Below are 17,215 nucleotides of genomic sequence, written 5' to 3'. Positions count from 1 at the left end.
CACAATTCCCTGGAAAGGGCCTCTGGAAATTAGAGGCCTTAACAGACTCCAGTCCTGGATTCCAGTCCTGACCCTCGATAACCTTGGGCCTGTTTAAAACAAAGGGCTTAAATGGGGGGGCGGGAGGGGGGTTACTTTGAGATATATGATTCTAACTTATTTAAACTCAGATTTGGAGGTAAACATGAAAGGGGCCGTCTGCAGCATCATTTCCATGACACAAAGAATGCAAGCTCCAGCCTTGGCAGGTGTCCTGCCCTAGAACTGGACAGCAAAAACAAGCAAAGGTCCTTCCCACCTTCTAGATAAGTGTTTAAATTGGCGAGCAATGTTGGAATCATAGTTATAGACAGAGATTCTTGAGTCACCCCTTCCCACATCTCCAGTGAGACCCAGAAATCTGCACTTACATTAGACACTCCCAGATCATCCTAAAGCAGAGTTCTGTCTTAGAACAACATTGTTCTGGACAGTCTGGGACTTAGGAAAGCTGTATCTTAATCTCCCACCCTGTTCCTCTTTGAAAACTTTGATTGGCTCTGAAAGAGAGAAGCACCGAGCTAGAAGTCAGCAGCAGAGCCAAGAGCACCCTCCCACCCCACCCCCCCTCACCCCCTCCCCTGGAACTACCTGGCTTCTTAGAATCCACTGAGCCTCCCACCAGGGCCTCAAACCAGCATCACTGACCTGATTGGCTTGGCCTCTTCTCCCCAGGATAGAATAGCAGGAGCAGAGACCTGAAGATTGCAGCTGGATGCTTGCTCCACCACCTTGTCACCTCCCTTTCCTCCTCCCCTTTCCCAGCAACACCCCCATGTCCTCAAGGTCACCCAGAATCAGGTGGAAATTGGGCCACATCACGGGACTGGGGAGGCAGCCCCTGCTGGGCCAGCTCTGATAACGGTAACATTCAGGTGCTTGCTTTGGCCAGGCAGGGGGAAGGGGTACAGACAGAGAGGCTGGGAACCCGCTCACACCTTACACACCCCAACGGGGCCGATTTGTGCTTCAACACAATCTTTCTGAATCTCTTTCGTTTAAAGGTATTTTTATTTACTTATTTAGATTTTTTAATTGGGGTATATCTTCTAAAAAGGGCTCAAATCTTAACCACACACTTAAAGTAAACTTAATATATAATCACTCTCAAAATCAAGATACAGAACATTTCCAGTACCTCCCTCGTGCTGCCCCCTAATCAGAATGTCTAACAAGAATAGCTGCTCACATGACTCATATATTGCAGATTAACGTGGCCCAGTTTTGAATTTCAAATGAACAGAATCATATAGTATGTGCTCTTTTGTGTCTAACTTCTTTATTCAACATGCATCAAGAACTTTTTTATATGAAGTCTTTCAAAGGTTTAGAAGTTCAGTGACATTTTGTTATACAGTTAATAATATACTATGTATGCTGGATATGTGATACACAGGTCATAGGACACGACACATACCCCAGGGGTGTGGTGGGAAATTGCTGATTGGAAAGGATAGGATGGAGAGGCTTCCGGGGGTGTTAAGAAACAGGAGCTCTAGAGCTTCCGGTGGCAGAGTCTGGGGAAGCGGCGGCAGGCGCCATGTCTTGCCTCAAAGGTGGCAAGAAGAAGCCCCTAAAGCAGCTGAAGAAGCAGGCCAAGGAGATGGATGAGGAGGGTAAGGCATTCAAGCAAAAGCAAAAAGAGGAGCAGAAGAAACTCAAGGAACTAAAAGCGAAAGCTGTGGGCAAGGGCCTCCGGGTCACAGGTGGAATGAACAAATCTGGCAAATAGTGAGCTGTTCCTTGTGCCTGGGGCAATGGTGATCCTAATTCCATTCCTGTTTTAACTTATGGATTCCCTGTCATACCATCTGTTGCCATCTAGAGCTAGAATGAAGTGTTGTCTTGGAGCCTATGGTATATTTAAGAATTAACTTTTGTAAATAATAATCTACACTAATAAAAGAGAAACATGCAAATTGACCATCCCTCTGCTACGCCCACCAGCCAATCAGAAGTGAGTATGCAAATGAACCCAACAAATATGGCAGCCGCCATGGAGTTGGAGCGAGCAGAAGGCTTGGGTTGCCCCTGGCAACGGAGGAAGCCAAGCTTCCCACCTGCCCTGGCCTCCACTCAAGGAGGGGCTGGGGGACTGGGTCACCGGGGGGGCGTGGCCAGCCTGAAAACGGCCCTCAGCCCCTTACCCAGGCTGGCCACACCCCCATGGGGTGAGGGTCCCCACTGGGGGGCTTGGCCAGCCTGCAAACAGCCATCAGCTCCTAACCCAGGCTGGCCAGGCACCCCAGTGGGACCCCCCACCCTGAAGGGGGTGTGGCCAGCTTGAAAAGAGCCCTCAGCCCCTCACCCAGGCTGGCCATGCCCCCCAGCGGGGACCCTCACCCCGTGGGGGTGTGGCCGACCTGCAAACCACCACAGGCCCCTTGCCCAGGCTGCCCCACGCCCCAAGGGAACCCCCACCCTGATCCAGGACACCCTTCAGGGCAAACCAGCTGGCCCCCACCCGTGCACCAGGCCTCTATCTATACCAGTGATGGGCAACCTTTTGAGCTTGGTGTTTCAGACTTTGCCAAAAAACTGAGCATAACTCGGGTAGTGTGTCCCTTTGAGGAAAAAACATTATTTCGCGATATTTATAGTTTAAATAACATAAATGTTTCATCCTCGGCATGCGGCCGCCTCAGCGGCCATGTGTCATCAGAAATGGCACTGACACGCGTGTCAGAGGTTCGCCATCACTGATCTATACTAATAAAAGGGTAATATGCTAATTAGACTGGGAGACCTTCCAGGAGACCTTCCAAACATTCTTCTGGACAAAGCCATGGTGGCGGGGCCGAGGTAGAGGTGGTTAGAGGCCAAGAGGGAAGGGCAGTTGTGGGTGATCAGGTCAGTGGGGGGGGGCCATTGGGGGTGATCAGGCTGGCAAGCGGGGGGAGTTGGGGGTGAGCAGACCAGCAGGGGGGGCAGTTGGGGGCGAGCAGGCCATCAATGGGGGTCAGTTGGGGGTGATCAGGACAGCGGGGGGGGGCAGTTGGGGGTGAGCAGGCCAGCAGGGGGGTAGTTGGGGGTGAGCACCCTGGCACAGGAGGCAGTTGGGGGCGATCAGGCTGGTGGGGGGGCATTTGGGGGCGAGCAGGCCGGCAGGGAGAGTGGTTAAGGGCAATGAGGCAGGCAGGCAGGTGAGCGGTTAGGAGCCAGCAGTCCCAGATTGCGAGAGGGATGTCTGACTGCCGGTTTAGGCCCGAACCCTGTAAACCGGCAGTAGGACATCCTTCGAGCAGTCCCAGATTGGAGAGGGTGCAGGCTGGGCTGAGGGACACCACCCCCCCACCCGCCCCTGCACAAATTTCATGCACCAGGCCACGAGTAATAATAATAATCATCATCATGCAGTGACACATCTCTTTAGTTCTTTTCACTCAATCATTTCAATTTAGCTGGGAGGTCAGAGTAAGCCCCGCCCAGAGTCCTGCCAAAGTGTGTTCTTCGGTCTTTGTTCTATCCCAAATTCTGTACCACCTGGAATTAAACCAACTCATTTGAAGAGAGAGCGAGAGGTAGGGAAACAAGGAGGGAGGGAGGGAGAGAGGGAGGGAGGGAGAGAGGGAGGGAGGGAGAGAGGGAGAGAGGGAGGGAGGGAGAAAGAGAGACGGAGGGAGAGAGAGAGAAATCTAGAACAGGAGCTCTATAAAGGAAGAAAGAGAGAGAAAAAGAAAGAAAAAGCTCTAGAACATCAGGCCACAACTCCCACAGTCCTAAGCACCCACGTCTGCCAGCAGGGGTGGTCTCCACCCCAGTGTCAAGCAAGACTAAGGTCTGGTATAGGCAAACAGCAAGCTAATTTTATTTGTTAATTCAAGAAATACTTATTGAGAACCTGCTATGTATCAAGCATTGAGCTGGGTATTAGGTATATATTAAAGAACAAGACAGACAAGGTTTCTGTCCTTTTGGAGTTTATGATGTATGGAGGTAGGAGTGGTGTAAGGTCATAAATAAACAAATTAATATAATAGTTTTAAATGCTATGCAGGAAGTAAACACTGTGGTGGAAAAGTAGGATGGGGTGACAGGTTGTATGAGGTGCACTTGAGCAAGGGGCAGGACAATGTCTTTGCTGAGGCCAGAAGGTTACACAGAAGCTGGCCACCTGAAAGGATTCAGGAGGGTAGACCAGGCACTGGGTCAGCAAGTGCAAAGGCCCTGAGGCTGGAAAGCACTCAGAGAGGAGACCTGTGCAGCTGGAGCACAGTAAGGGAGAGGAAATATCAGAAGATGAGACCAGAGAGGTTGGCAAGAAGGGCTGCGTAGACTAGGGCCAAAGTTTGGATTTCATTTCAAGGGCAGTGGGAGCTATTGAAGAAACCGGTTTTAAGGAAAGGGAATATCATCTCATTTATATTTTTAAAATATCATTCTGGCTGCCATGTACATAATAGATCACAGTAGTGTGAGCACTTGGCGGGATGGATGATGAAGCCGAAGGACTGATACAGAGAAGAATGATGTAAACAAAATACAAGGGGGATCCAGAGTCAGAAGCCTGAGGACATCCAGGTGGAGGAACTTGGTAGCCCAACTGGTCCGCAGACAAATGTCTAGGCCCGGCTGCAGAGTTTCTGACTCAGGAGTCCATGGATGGACCGAAGAAATTTGCATTTGTAGCAAGCACTGATGCTACTTTTGAGAACTATTGGAAAAGGCAGCTGGATACAGGCACCCGGAACAGTGGCACTTGGGAGGCTCTAAGCTAGCCAGGTATATGCCACCTGTTTATAGCACAAATGGTTGGGATCTCTTAGGGATTGAAAGCGGAGAAGGGCAGGGATCCGAGGACGGCCCTGAGGTTGCTGACCTTTAGAGGTCAGGAAGTGGAGGATGGCTGAGAAGGGACAGCCAGGAGGTCAGAGGAACATCAGGAGAGTGTGGTGATTAGGAAACGGTGGGAGCTAGAATGCCCCCACCCAAAGATATCCATGCCCAAATTCCTGGACCTCGGTGAACATGTTACCTTAAAAGGCCAAAGGGACTTTGGAGATGTAATCACGGTCATAAACCTGAATTATGCAGGTGGGTCCAATTTCATCATGTAACCCCTTACCCACAGAGAACTTTCTGTGCTGGAGTCACAGAGAGATGCCACAGAAGAGGAAGCAGGAGGATTGCAAACATAAGGGCTCAGCACCCTATTGCTGACTCTGCGATGTTGGGGCCCATATGCAAGAATGGGAGACGAGCCTCTAAGAGCTAAGGTGCCTCCTGGCTGGCAGCCAGGTAGGACATGGGGACCTCAGGCTTAGAGCTTCAGGGATCTCGATTTGCCAACAACCTAAATGAGCTTTGAAGTGGATTCTTCCCCAAAGCTTCCATCGGGCTGATGCCTTGATTTGAACCCAATGAGACTGATGTCAGGCCTCTAGCCTACAGAAATGAGAAAGAATAAACAGGTGTTGCTTTAAACAGCTAGGTTTGTGGCAACCTGTTTGTTACAGAGAACCGGAATAAATCAAGCAAAGCTCGGAGTTTGGAGTCACACTTTATTCACCGGTGGGCTTAGAGAAAATGAATTCAAATTCTAAGCAAGGCTACAAGCAGAACTTCCCTTTTTATTAAAGAGCCAGCCCTATGTGTGCTTAGTGGTTATCTCGCTGCTGGCCTTGAAAACAACACAGTTCTATCCAATTAAAAAATACACCTAGCATGGCATTGAGAGTATGGGCATATCTAGTCTCTAGCCTACCAGGTCAGACAGCTAAGTTTATCTTCCTCATTATTCAAGCAGGCTAAAGCAGGCTAGAAAGAAAAGTTATTTTTTTTAGAATAAGAGGCCGTCTAAAAAAACAGCAGAGAATTCCAAACAGTAGTTTTACAAAATAGGGGTTAGCATTCTCATGTTATGACAATGATGGAAAACGAATATTAATGCCAAAAGGAAAATGTTCAAAGGTCAGAGAGATCAACTTCATCAAATGCTGACAAGAGGCGCCTGATAGATTTGGCGGCAAGAGCAGTCTGTTGTAGCACGGAGCAGGGAAAAGTGGTTACACGGAAGTGGGTTGAACCGAAATTGGAGGGTGAGACAGGGTAGTTTAAAAAGCCTTTGCAGCAACTCTTTTGAGAAGTTTTTCTGGGACGAGCCGCCAGAGGGCGCTGTGGGACAAAAGGAGGCCTGTTCCTTTGATGGTAGATTTTCCTACACATAAGAAGGAAATGATCCCATATTCGAGGCAAGATCCATGCAGGAGAGAGGGGGTAACTAAAGTGCATGAGTAGCCCATGAGCGGGAGGACCCAGCTGGGACCCAGGACTATTCTCCCTTTGCGCCAGGAGAGCTCAAGTGCAGCACAGATTTTGTAGATTTGCTGATGGGAAAGTGAGGGGCATCAGCTTGTCTTCGCAGGAACTGGGCAGTTTGACTCTAAAGCCCTGTCCTGGCCTGAATTTCTCGGAAAAACAAATGAGAAAGAAGGAAGGTGGAAATAACCCACTGCAGCAGGCCATTTCTGGGGCCTTGTGCTCACCAGGGTGCTCTGGCCACGTGACCCCATCGGTGCCCCTCCCCCATCACATCCGCCACGTGCTGCCCCACGTGCTGCCCCACGTGCTACGCACCCCGTCACGCGCCCGGCCACGCCCTCCCTGGCCCGAGAGCCAGGGCCGTTGGCTGCAGTTGGTGTGAGTCCCTGAGCTCCTCGGCGCGGCCCCTGAAAGGAATGCCCGGGCCCGGGGCAGCCGGCAGGGCATAAAGGGCGGCTGGGTCGCAGCCTTCGGCCGTTTCCTGGGGTCTCGGGCACGGGGCGGGTGCCTCGGGAGGGTCACGTGGACATGGTGGGGGAGGTCCGGACTCCGGGAGCCCCGCGAGGTGGGGAGGACGCCCCCGGCCAGGTAAGGGCCCCGCGCGGCGGGCGAGGCAGGGTGGGGCGCCGGAGTCAGGGCCAGTCCGGGGCTCTGAAGTCTGTTTCGTTCCCCGAAGTCTCCTTACCAGAGGTTAAGCCAGTGGATGCTGGACATCTCCGGGGACCAGGGCGTGCTGAAGGACGTCATCCGCGAGGGTGCTGGCGAGCTGGTGATGCCGGACGCCTCGGTGCTAGGTACGGCCGCCCTCGCGGGATGCCATCGGCCCTGGGGCAAGAGGACTGGCGGCCTCGGGCACTTTGCTCTGGGGGGAGGGCAGGCACCCGGATTGGGTAGAACATGCTTTGTTAGAATTGGAGTTTTTAAGGGAAAGCCAGGGAACCCCGTGTCCCCTTTGCAGGACGCCGCTGTGAACGAGGGGCACGTTTCTGAGCCTCAAAGCCCAAGGGCGGGCATCCAAACGTTAAGCAAAGGTTTGTTCCCATCAGGGTTGAAGGGCATCTGATTCTGTTGTTTTTGTGTGATAATGAAAGATTGGTGATGTGACAGAGGTGAGGGTATTGGTCCATGTTTCTGTGTCTGTGCCCTCTGTCCTAGTGAAATACTCTGGATACCTGGAGCACATGGACAAGCCTTTTGATTCGAATTGCTTTCGGAAAACTCCCCGACTCATGAAGCTTGGAGTGGGTAAGTTCACATCAGGAGCTGGAAAAGGAGTTGTTGTTTTTTCCGGGGGAGTTGATGAGGGACAGCGCACTAGGCCCGGAAAACTGTCCAGGGCACAGGTGCTTGGAGTCGGTGTTTTGAGGCTGGGTTTTGCTAAACCAGCCAGCTCTCTCCTACGTTTCCCCTGGAGACCTAGGCATTAGGGAATGTCCTACCTGGCAAGGTTATCTTCGCACCCTGACTTAACCATTGGGCATTGTGTGTGTGTGTTTAAGTAAACATCTGCTGAATGCTTCTTACCCACAATGCATGCTGAAAAGGGAGGATGTACCGGGGGTGATTAGAACATGGAAGCCGGTGTAGTGGTGGAGATTGACTGGTTTCAGACAACTAACCTGGTAGAATGGTTAAAGCTCCTGGGTGGTGTAAGCCCCGCTGCAGGAGTCCTTAATGAAGGAATCGTTAACTCCAGCTGGGAGGATCGGGAAGGGGTCATGGGAGAGGCGGCATCTGAAATGAGCCCTGAAGTTGGAATAAGATTTCAATCGGGGCAGACGCTGGGCATGGGGAGGAAGACGTTGCAAGAAGCCAGAACTGTGTGAACAAAGCCGTGGAGGCCAGAAAGCTGCGGAGCCTGAAGAAGTTAGAGTTGGAAGGGGGGGGGGGGCAATAAGGCTGAAAAGTGAATTGGGGCCACAGTGCAGAAGGCTGGGAAGATCGCGTGGAGAGATTTGGGCCTAAGGAGGAAAGACATTGATAGCCCGGGAACGGGATACTGGGAAGACTTCAACCACGTTCTCTGCCCCTTCTTCCAGATATTACCCTTTATGGCATGGAGCTGGGCCTTCTGACCATGCGGAGGGGAGAGCTGGCCAGGTTTCTGTTCAAACCGCCCTACGCCTATGGAACACTGGGCTGCCCGCCCTTGATCCCCCCCAACTCCACTGTCTTATTTGAGATTGAGCTAATCGACTTCCTGGATTCTGCTGAATCGGACAAGTTTTGTGCCCTGACCGCCGTAAGTCCTGGGGTACCAATGTCAGCACTTCATAGAGAGAGGGTTGGGTTTGTGTTTTTGGTAATTATCATCCATGCTGATGCTCCTCTGGCCCGGGTTCCACCCCTGAGGCTCCTGGGTGGTGGTGGTGGTGTTCCCCCACTTCCTAGCACTGACCATAATACTGGCCCTGAGGTGCGGGTCACTGTGCTAGGCCAGGGTCAGGCTGTGGGTTTGTTGTGGACCAGCAGTTTGAGTTGATCTTTCAGTCAGTCACCTTTGCCTCCTTCTCTCTGCAAGGTAGTGGACATTTGCTTCTCAACATTAAGGTTGGTTTTCAGCAAGTCAAGCCTTGGTAGTTCATAAGTAGGGTAACCATCTAATTTGTTGTCCAAGCTAGGACACTTGATAGTGAAATGGGCTATTAACTGGATAGGATACCAGGACATCAGGTGTAAATGGGTTCATCCCAGGAAACATGGGACATATGGCCTCTGTTCTCATAATTTAAGTGTTGCCATTTCTTCGTTGCCTTTACTTAACCCTTCCTATAAAGGTAGGGCTTCAAATCTCGTTAATAGTCGGATACACACTTTGTATTCTCTCTCACACTGACTATATATGTGATCTTAAGATGTCCACCCTAGATTTACGTCTGTATTTGATGTCTCCCCAGCTAAACTGTCAGCACCCCAAGTGAGGGATCTTACCTTTTTTCATCTTTACACAAAACAGATTCTTGCAGATGCCTGGGTTCGGGGGACAAGACATCGGCATTTAAAAAGGTGCTGTGGGTTATTTTGATATGTACCCAGGGTAGCGCATTGTGGCTACAAAGACCAGTACAGCCCTGGGCAGACCAAGACCTGTTAAATTTTGGTTGATAAATAGTTCTGATTTCTGTGCTTGACAAGTTCCATCAGTTTCTAATTCCATGAAAACTGCTTTAGGGAATATCTCTGGGAGCACTATAGAAGATCTCCTTTTGGCTCTAGCTGTAAAGTGGGGGTAGTGATAACACCGAACTGCTGTGGCTTCTATTGGAATTCACACAGATGACCTCTGCAGAGGCACCTAGCCCCATGCTTGGCACACATACAGCCATAAACAGGTGTAATTATACTGGCATTGTGGCATCGTAGCTTTAGTGTCCTTATCTTTGGTTCTCAGGAACAACAAGATCAATTTCCACTTCAGAAAGTCCTAAAAGTGGCAGCTACTGAACGGGAGTTTGGCAACTACCTTTTCCGCCAAAATCGTTTCTATGATGCCAAAGTGAGATATAAACGGGTAAGAATGCTTAAGAAGTGTGTTTAGACCCTGAAAATTTTCTTGTTTAAAAGACATAGACGTTGTCTCTTTAAGAAAAATCTCATTAAACCTCATACTAGGTAGCTGGGAGAGGGGACAAGGTATTTGGGGGAAGCCTGGTGTTCTGTGCCTGCTACTAGATACTGACTACATAGGTGTGTTCAGGTTGTGAAAATTCATTGAACTGTACTTATTTTTGTACTTACCTGTGTGTGTGTGTGTGTGTGTGTGTGTGTATGCATTTCAGTAAGCATTTATTTATTTATTTACTAGAGGCCCGGTGCATGAATTCATGCACGGGTGGGGTTCCTAGGCCTGGCCGGTGATCAGGGCCAGCCAGCCTCGGTGGGGGGGGGGGGGGGGGGGGGGGAGATGGTGGGAAGGACTGCGGGAGGTTGGCTGTGGGAGTGCATTGACCACCAGGGGGCAGCTCCTGCATTGAGCGTCTGCTCCCTGGTGGTCAGTGTGCGTCATAGCACCTGTCAACTGGTCATTTGGTTGACCAGTCATAACGGTCGCTTAGGCTTTTATATATATATATAGACTAGAGGCCCAATGCATGAAATTCGTGCAAGAGTAGGCCCTCGCAGCCCTGGCTGCCCCGCCCGCACAGCCCTGGCTTCCTCCGGCAGGTTATCTGGATGGTCGTTCTGCTGTTCGGCCATTCAATCAATTTGCATATTATGCTTTTATTATTATAGATTTATTTATTTATTGTTAATTCTCGCTTGTTATTTTTTCCATTTATTTTTTTTTTAAGAGAGAGTGGAAGGGAGAGGGAGAGACAGAGAGAGAAACATTGATGAGAGAGAGAGACACATCGATTGGTTGCCTCCCACATGCACCCCGACCAGGGCCAGGGAGCTTGCAATCAAGGTATGTGCCTTTGACCAAATTGAATCTGGGATCCTTTAGTCCATGGGCTGACACTTTAACCAATGAGAAAACTGGCTAGGGCAGTAAAAAGTTTTTTAAAATTCTCATCTTAGTACTGTATTAGGTCCTCTACCAACTGATTTTCCACCCCTCTGGGAAGTTTCCTGTCTGACAGTGGAGATTCATTTAACTCTCTGAGGTGACTCCCTTCTCGCCAAGTTTTTTATTGTGATTTGGCTTCTTGTGTAGGTTATGCTGACAGGAATTCACTGTGATTTGTAACTCATTCAATAAATATTATGAACACTTTTTGTGTTCCAGACTCTGTGCCTGAAGTTCTCAAACAGACTCAAACAGGGCAGAGTTTAAAATCTAGGGGTAGTCTGATTTTATATCTCATTTGCATATGAGCCTAAATCATTCAGGATTTGCACTCAGCTGCAAGCAACAGAATCCTGGGAAACTGTTCTTTAAACAAAATAGATATTTACTTTTTCCTCACATAAAAAGGGTGGCAGTCCAAGGCTGTAGAGCAGTTCCATGAAGCCACCAGGGATCCAGGCTCCTTCTGTCTTTCTGCTCAGCCACCCTTACATGTGTCCTTGTTCCCCCCCCCCCACACACACACACACACACAAGATGGTCATTCAACTTGTAGCATCATATGATTATCTGGGCAAAAAGAAGAGAGGGGAGAAGGAGTCTGGTGTGTTTGTATATTACTTCCCTTTATATTTCATTAGCCATGTTAAATGGACAGCCCTTAGCTGTATAGAAAGCTGGGAAAGGTACTTTTAAAGTTAGTACATTGCTGCTTTGAATGAAATGGAAGTGGTTAAGAGAAGAGGAGGGAAATAGATATTGGTTATGCAGCTAACAGTATCTGCCACATTGGCTTATGTGAATATGCTTCAGAGAGATAAAAGAGGAGAGCATGCATGTGCCTGTCTTTTGGAATGCTGACGAAATCTGATTCTTAAACTTGGATAGTACAGATTTTGGCTCACAGTTGAATCATAGATACTATTCATAAAGTTTCTTGAGAGCCTGCTTACTTGAAAAAATTTTTTCTCTTGAAAACAGACCACTCCTCCCTTATTTCCTGGATCTGATCCCCTGAGGCAGTCACTTTTTAATTATACCTGCTGTTTTTATCATATTCTGAATTTACAAATGACATGCTTTAGTTGCTCTTTCAGACATTTTTTTTTATTTCTCAATATTCTCACTTCTACTTTCCCAGTATTGTCATAATTTTAATTTTTTAAAATTGATTTTATAGAGGGAGACAGAGAGACATTGATCCATGAACATTTATTTAAGCCATCTTTAATTTCTTCCAACAATGTTTTGTAGTTTTCACTGTACAAGTCTTCCACTTTAAATTTATTGCTACTTATTTTATTCTTTTTGATGATAGAGGGGTTTTTGTTTTGTTTTGTTTTTTGGTTAATCCTCACCTGAGGATATTTTTCCATTGATTTTTAGAGAGAGTGGAAGGGAGTGGGAGAGACAGAGAGAAATATTGATGTGAGCCGAAACCGGTTTGGCTCAGTGGATAGAGCGTCGGCCTTCGGACTCAAGGGTCCCAGGTTCGATTCCGGTCAAGGGCATGTACCTTGGTTGCGGGCACATCCCCAGTAGGGGGTGTGCAAGAAGCAGCTGATCAATGTTTCTCTCTCATCGATGTTTCTAACTCTATCCCTCTCTCTTCCTCTCTGTAAAAAATCAATAAAATATATTAAATAAAAAAAGAAATATTGATGTGAGAGGGACACATTGATTGATTGCCTCCCACACTCACCCCAACCAGGGATCAAGCCTGCACTCAAAGTACATGCCCTTGACTGAAATTGAAGCCGCGACCCTTCCGTCTAAAGGCAGAAACTCTATTCACTGAGCCAAACCAGCTAGGACTGAAGTTATTATTATTTTTTTTAACATTGATTTTTTTTACAGAGAGGAAGAGAGAGTTAGAAACATCGAAGAGAAACATCAATCAGCTGCCTCATGCACACCCCCCTACTGGGGATGTGCCCGCAACCAAGGTACATGCCCTTGACCAGAATCAAACCCGGGACCCTTGAGTCCGCAGGCTGACGCTCTATCCACTGAGCCAAACCGGTTAGGGCTGGAGTTATTTTCTTAATTTCATTTTTGGATTGTTAATTGTTAGAGTATAGAAATATAACTAACATATATTGATCTTGTATCCTGAAACTTTGCTGAACTAAATTTTTAGCTCAAAAGGTTTTTTTGTGGATTCTTAGCGTTTTCTGTATATAAGATTGTCACTCCTCTTAACCACCTGTCTTTCCTCTCCACAGGCTTTGTTGCTTCTCTGCAGGCGATCAGCACCCCCTGAAGAACAGCACCTGGTGGAAGCCGCCAAGCTTCTTGTTCTCCTTAACCTCTCCTTTACATACCTGAAGCTGGAGCATCCCACCAGGGCCCTGCACTATGGAGAGCAGGCTCTGATTATTGACCAAAAGAATGCCAAAGCCCTCTTCCGGTGTGGACAGGTGAGTTGGAGGACAAGGACTTGAGAACAAATGCCTAAGTAAAGGTGGCAATGGTGTTCAGCTTGGGCACTGCAAAAATGCTCTTTCCTAACTATGCTTTTAAATTCTGTCATTTGACAGGCCTGTCTCCTCATGACTGAGTATCAGAAGGCCCGAGATTTTCTAGTCCGAGCCCAGAAGGAACAGCCCTTTAATCATGACATCAATAATGAGCTGAAGAAACTGGCCAGGTGAGACCTGTGTTTGCACTCCTGCTAACAGAGAAAGAGAGGTATGATGCCTTAACAGTTCTGATCTCTCCACCTGGGGATGTTGTCCAGCACGTGTTATGAGGCAGCGCCCCCTAGAGCTAGTGTTTGAAGTGCTCAGTACTCTAAACCAGCAGCTCCTCGTGGGGAAGTGTGACCAACTCCAAACTACACCTGTTTGGATCATTTTCCATCTCCCTGTTTCACGCCTCACCCTGCAAATAAGCACCCCTAAAGAGGAGGGCTAATGTGATTTTTATTTTTATTTATTTATTTTTTTATATATTTTATTGATTTTTTACAGAGAGGAAGAGAGAGGGATAGAGAGTTAGAAACATCGATGAGAGAGAAACATCGATCAGCTGCCTCCTGCACACCCCCTACTGGGGATGTGCCCACAACCAAGGTACATGCCCTTGACCGGAATCGAACCTGGGACCCTTGAGTCCGCAGGCCGACGCTCTATCCACTGAGCCAAACCGGTTTCGGCTAATGTGATTTTTAAAAGGGACTTGTTCTTCAGGTACTCTTTCTGTTTGGCACCAACTGTTCTCAACTGACTGCAGAAAGGTGCCTTATAGACCCTGGTTTGATCTGAAAATGATCTTTTAGATCTGATTCATACCCATAGAGTTACTTTTTTGTTATCCAAGTAATATATATACCAATCTTTCAGTAATGTAACTATTTATTTATTTGTTTGCTTATTTTAATCCTCATCTGGGGGTATGTTTTTATTGATATTTAGAGAGAGGGGATTGGGGGAGAGAGAGCGAAACATTGATGTGAGACAAACATCAATCAGTTGGTTGCCTCCTGTACAAGCCCTGAATAGGGATCGAACCTGCAATCTTCTGGTGTATGGGATGATGCTCCAAGCAACTGAGCCACGTAGCCAGGGCCAGTAATGTAACTTTTTATGATTATAGAAATTTCATGTTTATTGTAGAAAATTTTGAAAATATCAACATAAATTGATATTCCATCACCCCAAATATATACACCATTTGTTTTTTAATATATTTTTATAGATTTCAGAGAGGAAGGGAGAGGGGGAGAGAGATAGCAACATCAACGATGAGAAAGAATCATTGATCAGCTGCCTCCTGCATGTTCCCTATTGAGGATTGAGCCTACAACCCAGGCATATACCCTGACTGGGAGTCGAACTGTGACCTCCTGGTTCATAGGTCAATGCTCAACCACTAAACCACACTGGCCAGGCTACATCCACTGTTTTTTAAGATGGTTTTGTTGTTCAGTATTGGTGAATTTCTCTACTGTTAACATTAAACATTTAATCCAAATTGCTTAGTTAAAGCTTTCTTGACATTAAAAAAAGCTGATGTATGTGTACCTCTTTATATTTGGGTCCAATTGTATTTTGGGCCTTTTAGAACTTTCCAACACTTTCTACTATTTATAAGTATCCTGTCAGGATAAATGTAGAACTTTTGGAATCTAACCATTCTTTAGCAAAAAAATCTCAGGGTAAGTTAGTGGTTACTGAGTGTGCGGTGTCACCTGGCAGCTTCACTGACAGAGTCTCCTAGCCTTCAAGGCTGCCATCTTTTCAGAAATGGGCTTTTTGTCCAAGGGCTTCCTTAACAGCTCTTGGGAGCCTCCACTGTCTCACCTACCTCTCCAGTATTGCTTCCACCCCTCCTGATTCCGTTTAAAGCCCATTGAATTTTCAGTGCTTCTGGAGCTGAGTGGAGAATTCCAGCCACCAGATGTCACCTCCTACAAAGACAGACCTTCTCTAACTACTGTGTATTTCACTTTACAGCCACTACAGGGACTACACAGATAAAGAGAAAGAAATGTGCCATCGAATGTTTGCTCCTTGTGATAATGGCTCTACAATAGGAGAAAAGTAAAGGTAATAAAAGGACTAAAGTATAAAAGGATTTTGTCCAGCAAATATAAAAATGTGGTTCTCATCAACCCACCAGTGGATATTGGCTATCTACAGCTGAGGATGAATGGGAGTAGCAAAATTCCTATTGAATGTAGTGACACAAGTCTAGTGCAGAATGCACACACGGTGGGTCTTCTCATAGAGAAGTTTGGAAAGTCCGTCCAGAGCTTGTGGATAAATGTATAGGTTTGTGAAGCCTTAGGCTTTAAAATGAAAACAATTTTTCATATTTTATGTTAATCTCTCCCTCACAGAAGCTTGGAACGTGAAATGTAATAGTCATTAATGTGATGATTTATCTGAGTTTTGAAATGAACAGTAATACTTTTCTTATCTGGTTTTTCCTGAAGGCCTCCAACTTCACTTTACATCTAACACATCATTAAAAAAGACTACATTCAAATGTCAAGGGGTAGGAATGAGCAGTGACTCTGAAGTTTTGCTTGCTATTAAAATTAGAGATTTGAAGATTTCAGAACCAACAGGGAGCAGAAGCTCACATTTCTACCACAGTATATACCTTGTGATTTAGCAGGCACAGGGTTAAGGTTTCCCATGAGTACATGAGATAACCCTCTAGTCTGGTTTACTATTACTTAAGAAAATTAATGGAAACAAAATCACCTGCCTTAAACACCTGCTTAGCTGGGTAGATAACTCTGCTCTCTCGAGAGAAGTTAAACAAGGGACAACAAGAAAACAGCTGCCCAACGGGCTCTTGGTGATAAATCTCTCCTTTGTTGCTACCTACATCCCTCTACAAAAGAGGCTTGAGAGAAGGAGGCAGTGAAAAGGCCTATTCATCCCAGACTTTTTCACAGGTGATCTACAAACTGCTGCTGTCTGCCCTGTCAGAAACAACCTATCAGTATCAGAAATAAATGTTGCCTTCCTCACTGACCCTGACCCTGTGACCCTGGCCTTCAGGTCTTTCAGGGACATTGGAGTATTTGAACTAAGATGTGAGCCAGAGGATTTCTCCTATTTGGCTGCTGTTAATGTCCAGTACAAATGGAGGCTGGGTGGCTTTTTGCAAGACATTTTAGTCTGTGACCTGGTATATCCTGCCATTTAATGAATATCCAGTTCTTCCAGGGTCCATCGTAGAAACAGATCTTAGAAAACCCAGCAGAGCAGCAAGTTCCCTTTCCATCATCTTTACCTCTCAGTTTTCTCAGTCTGTCAGATTTTTTGGAGCCTAATGATTTTTAGATGATATCCCATGCATTTCTAAATCTTGAGTGTTTTATCACCAGCAGTGACTGGGGTCTAAAGTGGTTGGGGTCTAAAGTGGTTATGATTGTCATATTCCTGTGCTGTTGTAGTTGTAACATATTGTGGCTTTTGTGTCATTGGTATTCTTCCTACTCCACCTTTTCCTCTGTTGTACTTGTGCTGAGTTAGTCACTTAAAATGTCTAGGTCTTTTGAAAATACAATTTTAACTGAGTAGGAGCATTTAAAATTTGTTCATCTCAGATGTTAGGTATTCCAGACTTGTCTTCATCTTGTCTCCTAATATATTAGACAGTTACCTTGGTGGGGTGAGTGTTCTAAGCCTCTGACTGTAATAGACTGAATTTTTTTTTAGATCAAAGGCCATGTCTTTTTCATCTTTGTATTTTCTGGTACCTGGAACTATGCCTGGCACATGATTAGCACTCAGTAAATGGTTGGATCAAGTGTAAAATAGCGGAAATGCTAGACCAGTCTCTTTGAAACCATACCCTCCAGGCTGGCTCTTGTATTGGCTGTCAGGACTGTTGTTTAGTACCAGTGACAGAAATCCATCTTTATCTAGCATCAGCTAAAAAAGA

General features: G+C 46.8%; 2 protein-coding genes across 2 annotated transcripts; both read left to right on the top strand.

The window, feature by feature from the left end:
- Positions 1-1,579: 1,579 nt before the first annotated feature.
- On the top strand, positions 1,580-1,771 carry LOC307113956 (translation machinery-associated protein 7-like; the record flags this gene model as incomplete). Its single annotated transcript, XM_079796011.1, has 1 exon — positions 1,580-1,771. One exon carries the CDS (start codon positions 1,580-1,582, stop codon positions 1,769-1,771), a length of 192 nt encoding a protein of 63 aa, XP_079652137.1.
- Positions 1,772-6,828: 5,057 nt separating this feature from the next.
- Positions 6,829-15,358, top strand: FKBP6 (FKBP prolyl isomerase family member 6 (inactive); the record flags this gene model as incomplete). Its single annotated transcript, XM_079789632.1, has 8 exons — positions 6,829-6,888; positions 6,977-7,094; positions 7,456-7,545; positions 8,340-8,542; positions 9,692-9,811; positions 13,036-13,230; positions 13,351-13,460; positions 15,268-15,358. 8 exons carry the CDS (start codon positions 6,829-6,831, stop codon positions 15,356-15,358), a joined length of 987 nt encoding a protein of 328 aa, XP_079645758.1.
- Between the last annotated feature and the right edge of the window lie 1,857 nt (positions 15,359-17,215).

Source organism: Cnephaeus nilssonii (genome assembly GCF_951640355.1).
Source record: "Cnephaeus nilssonii genome assembly, chromosome: 2".
In the NCBI taxonomy this organism is placed as follows: domain Eukaryota; kingdom Metazoa; phylum Chordata; class Mammalia; order Chiroptera; family Vespertilionidae; genus Cnephaeus; species Cnephaeus nilssonii.
Note: the sequence above shows the minus strand (reverse complement) of the source record. Positions and strands in the feature narration are given on the sequence as shown.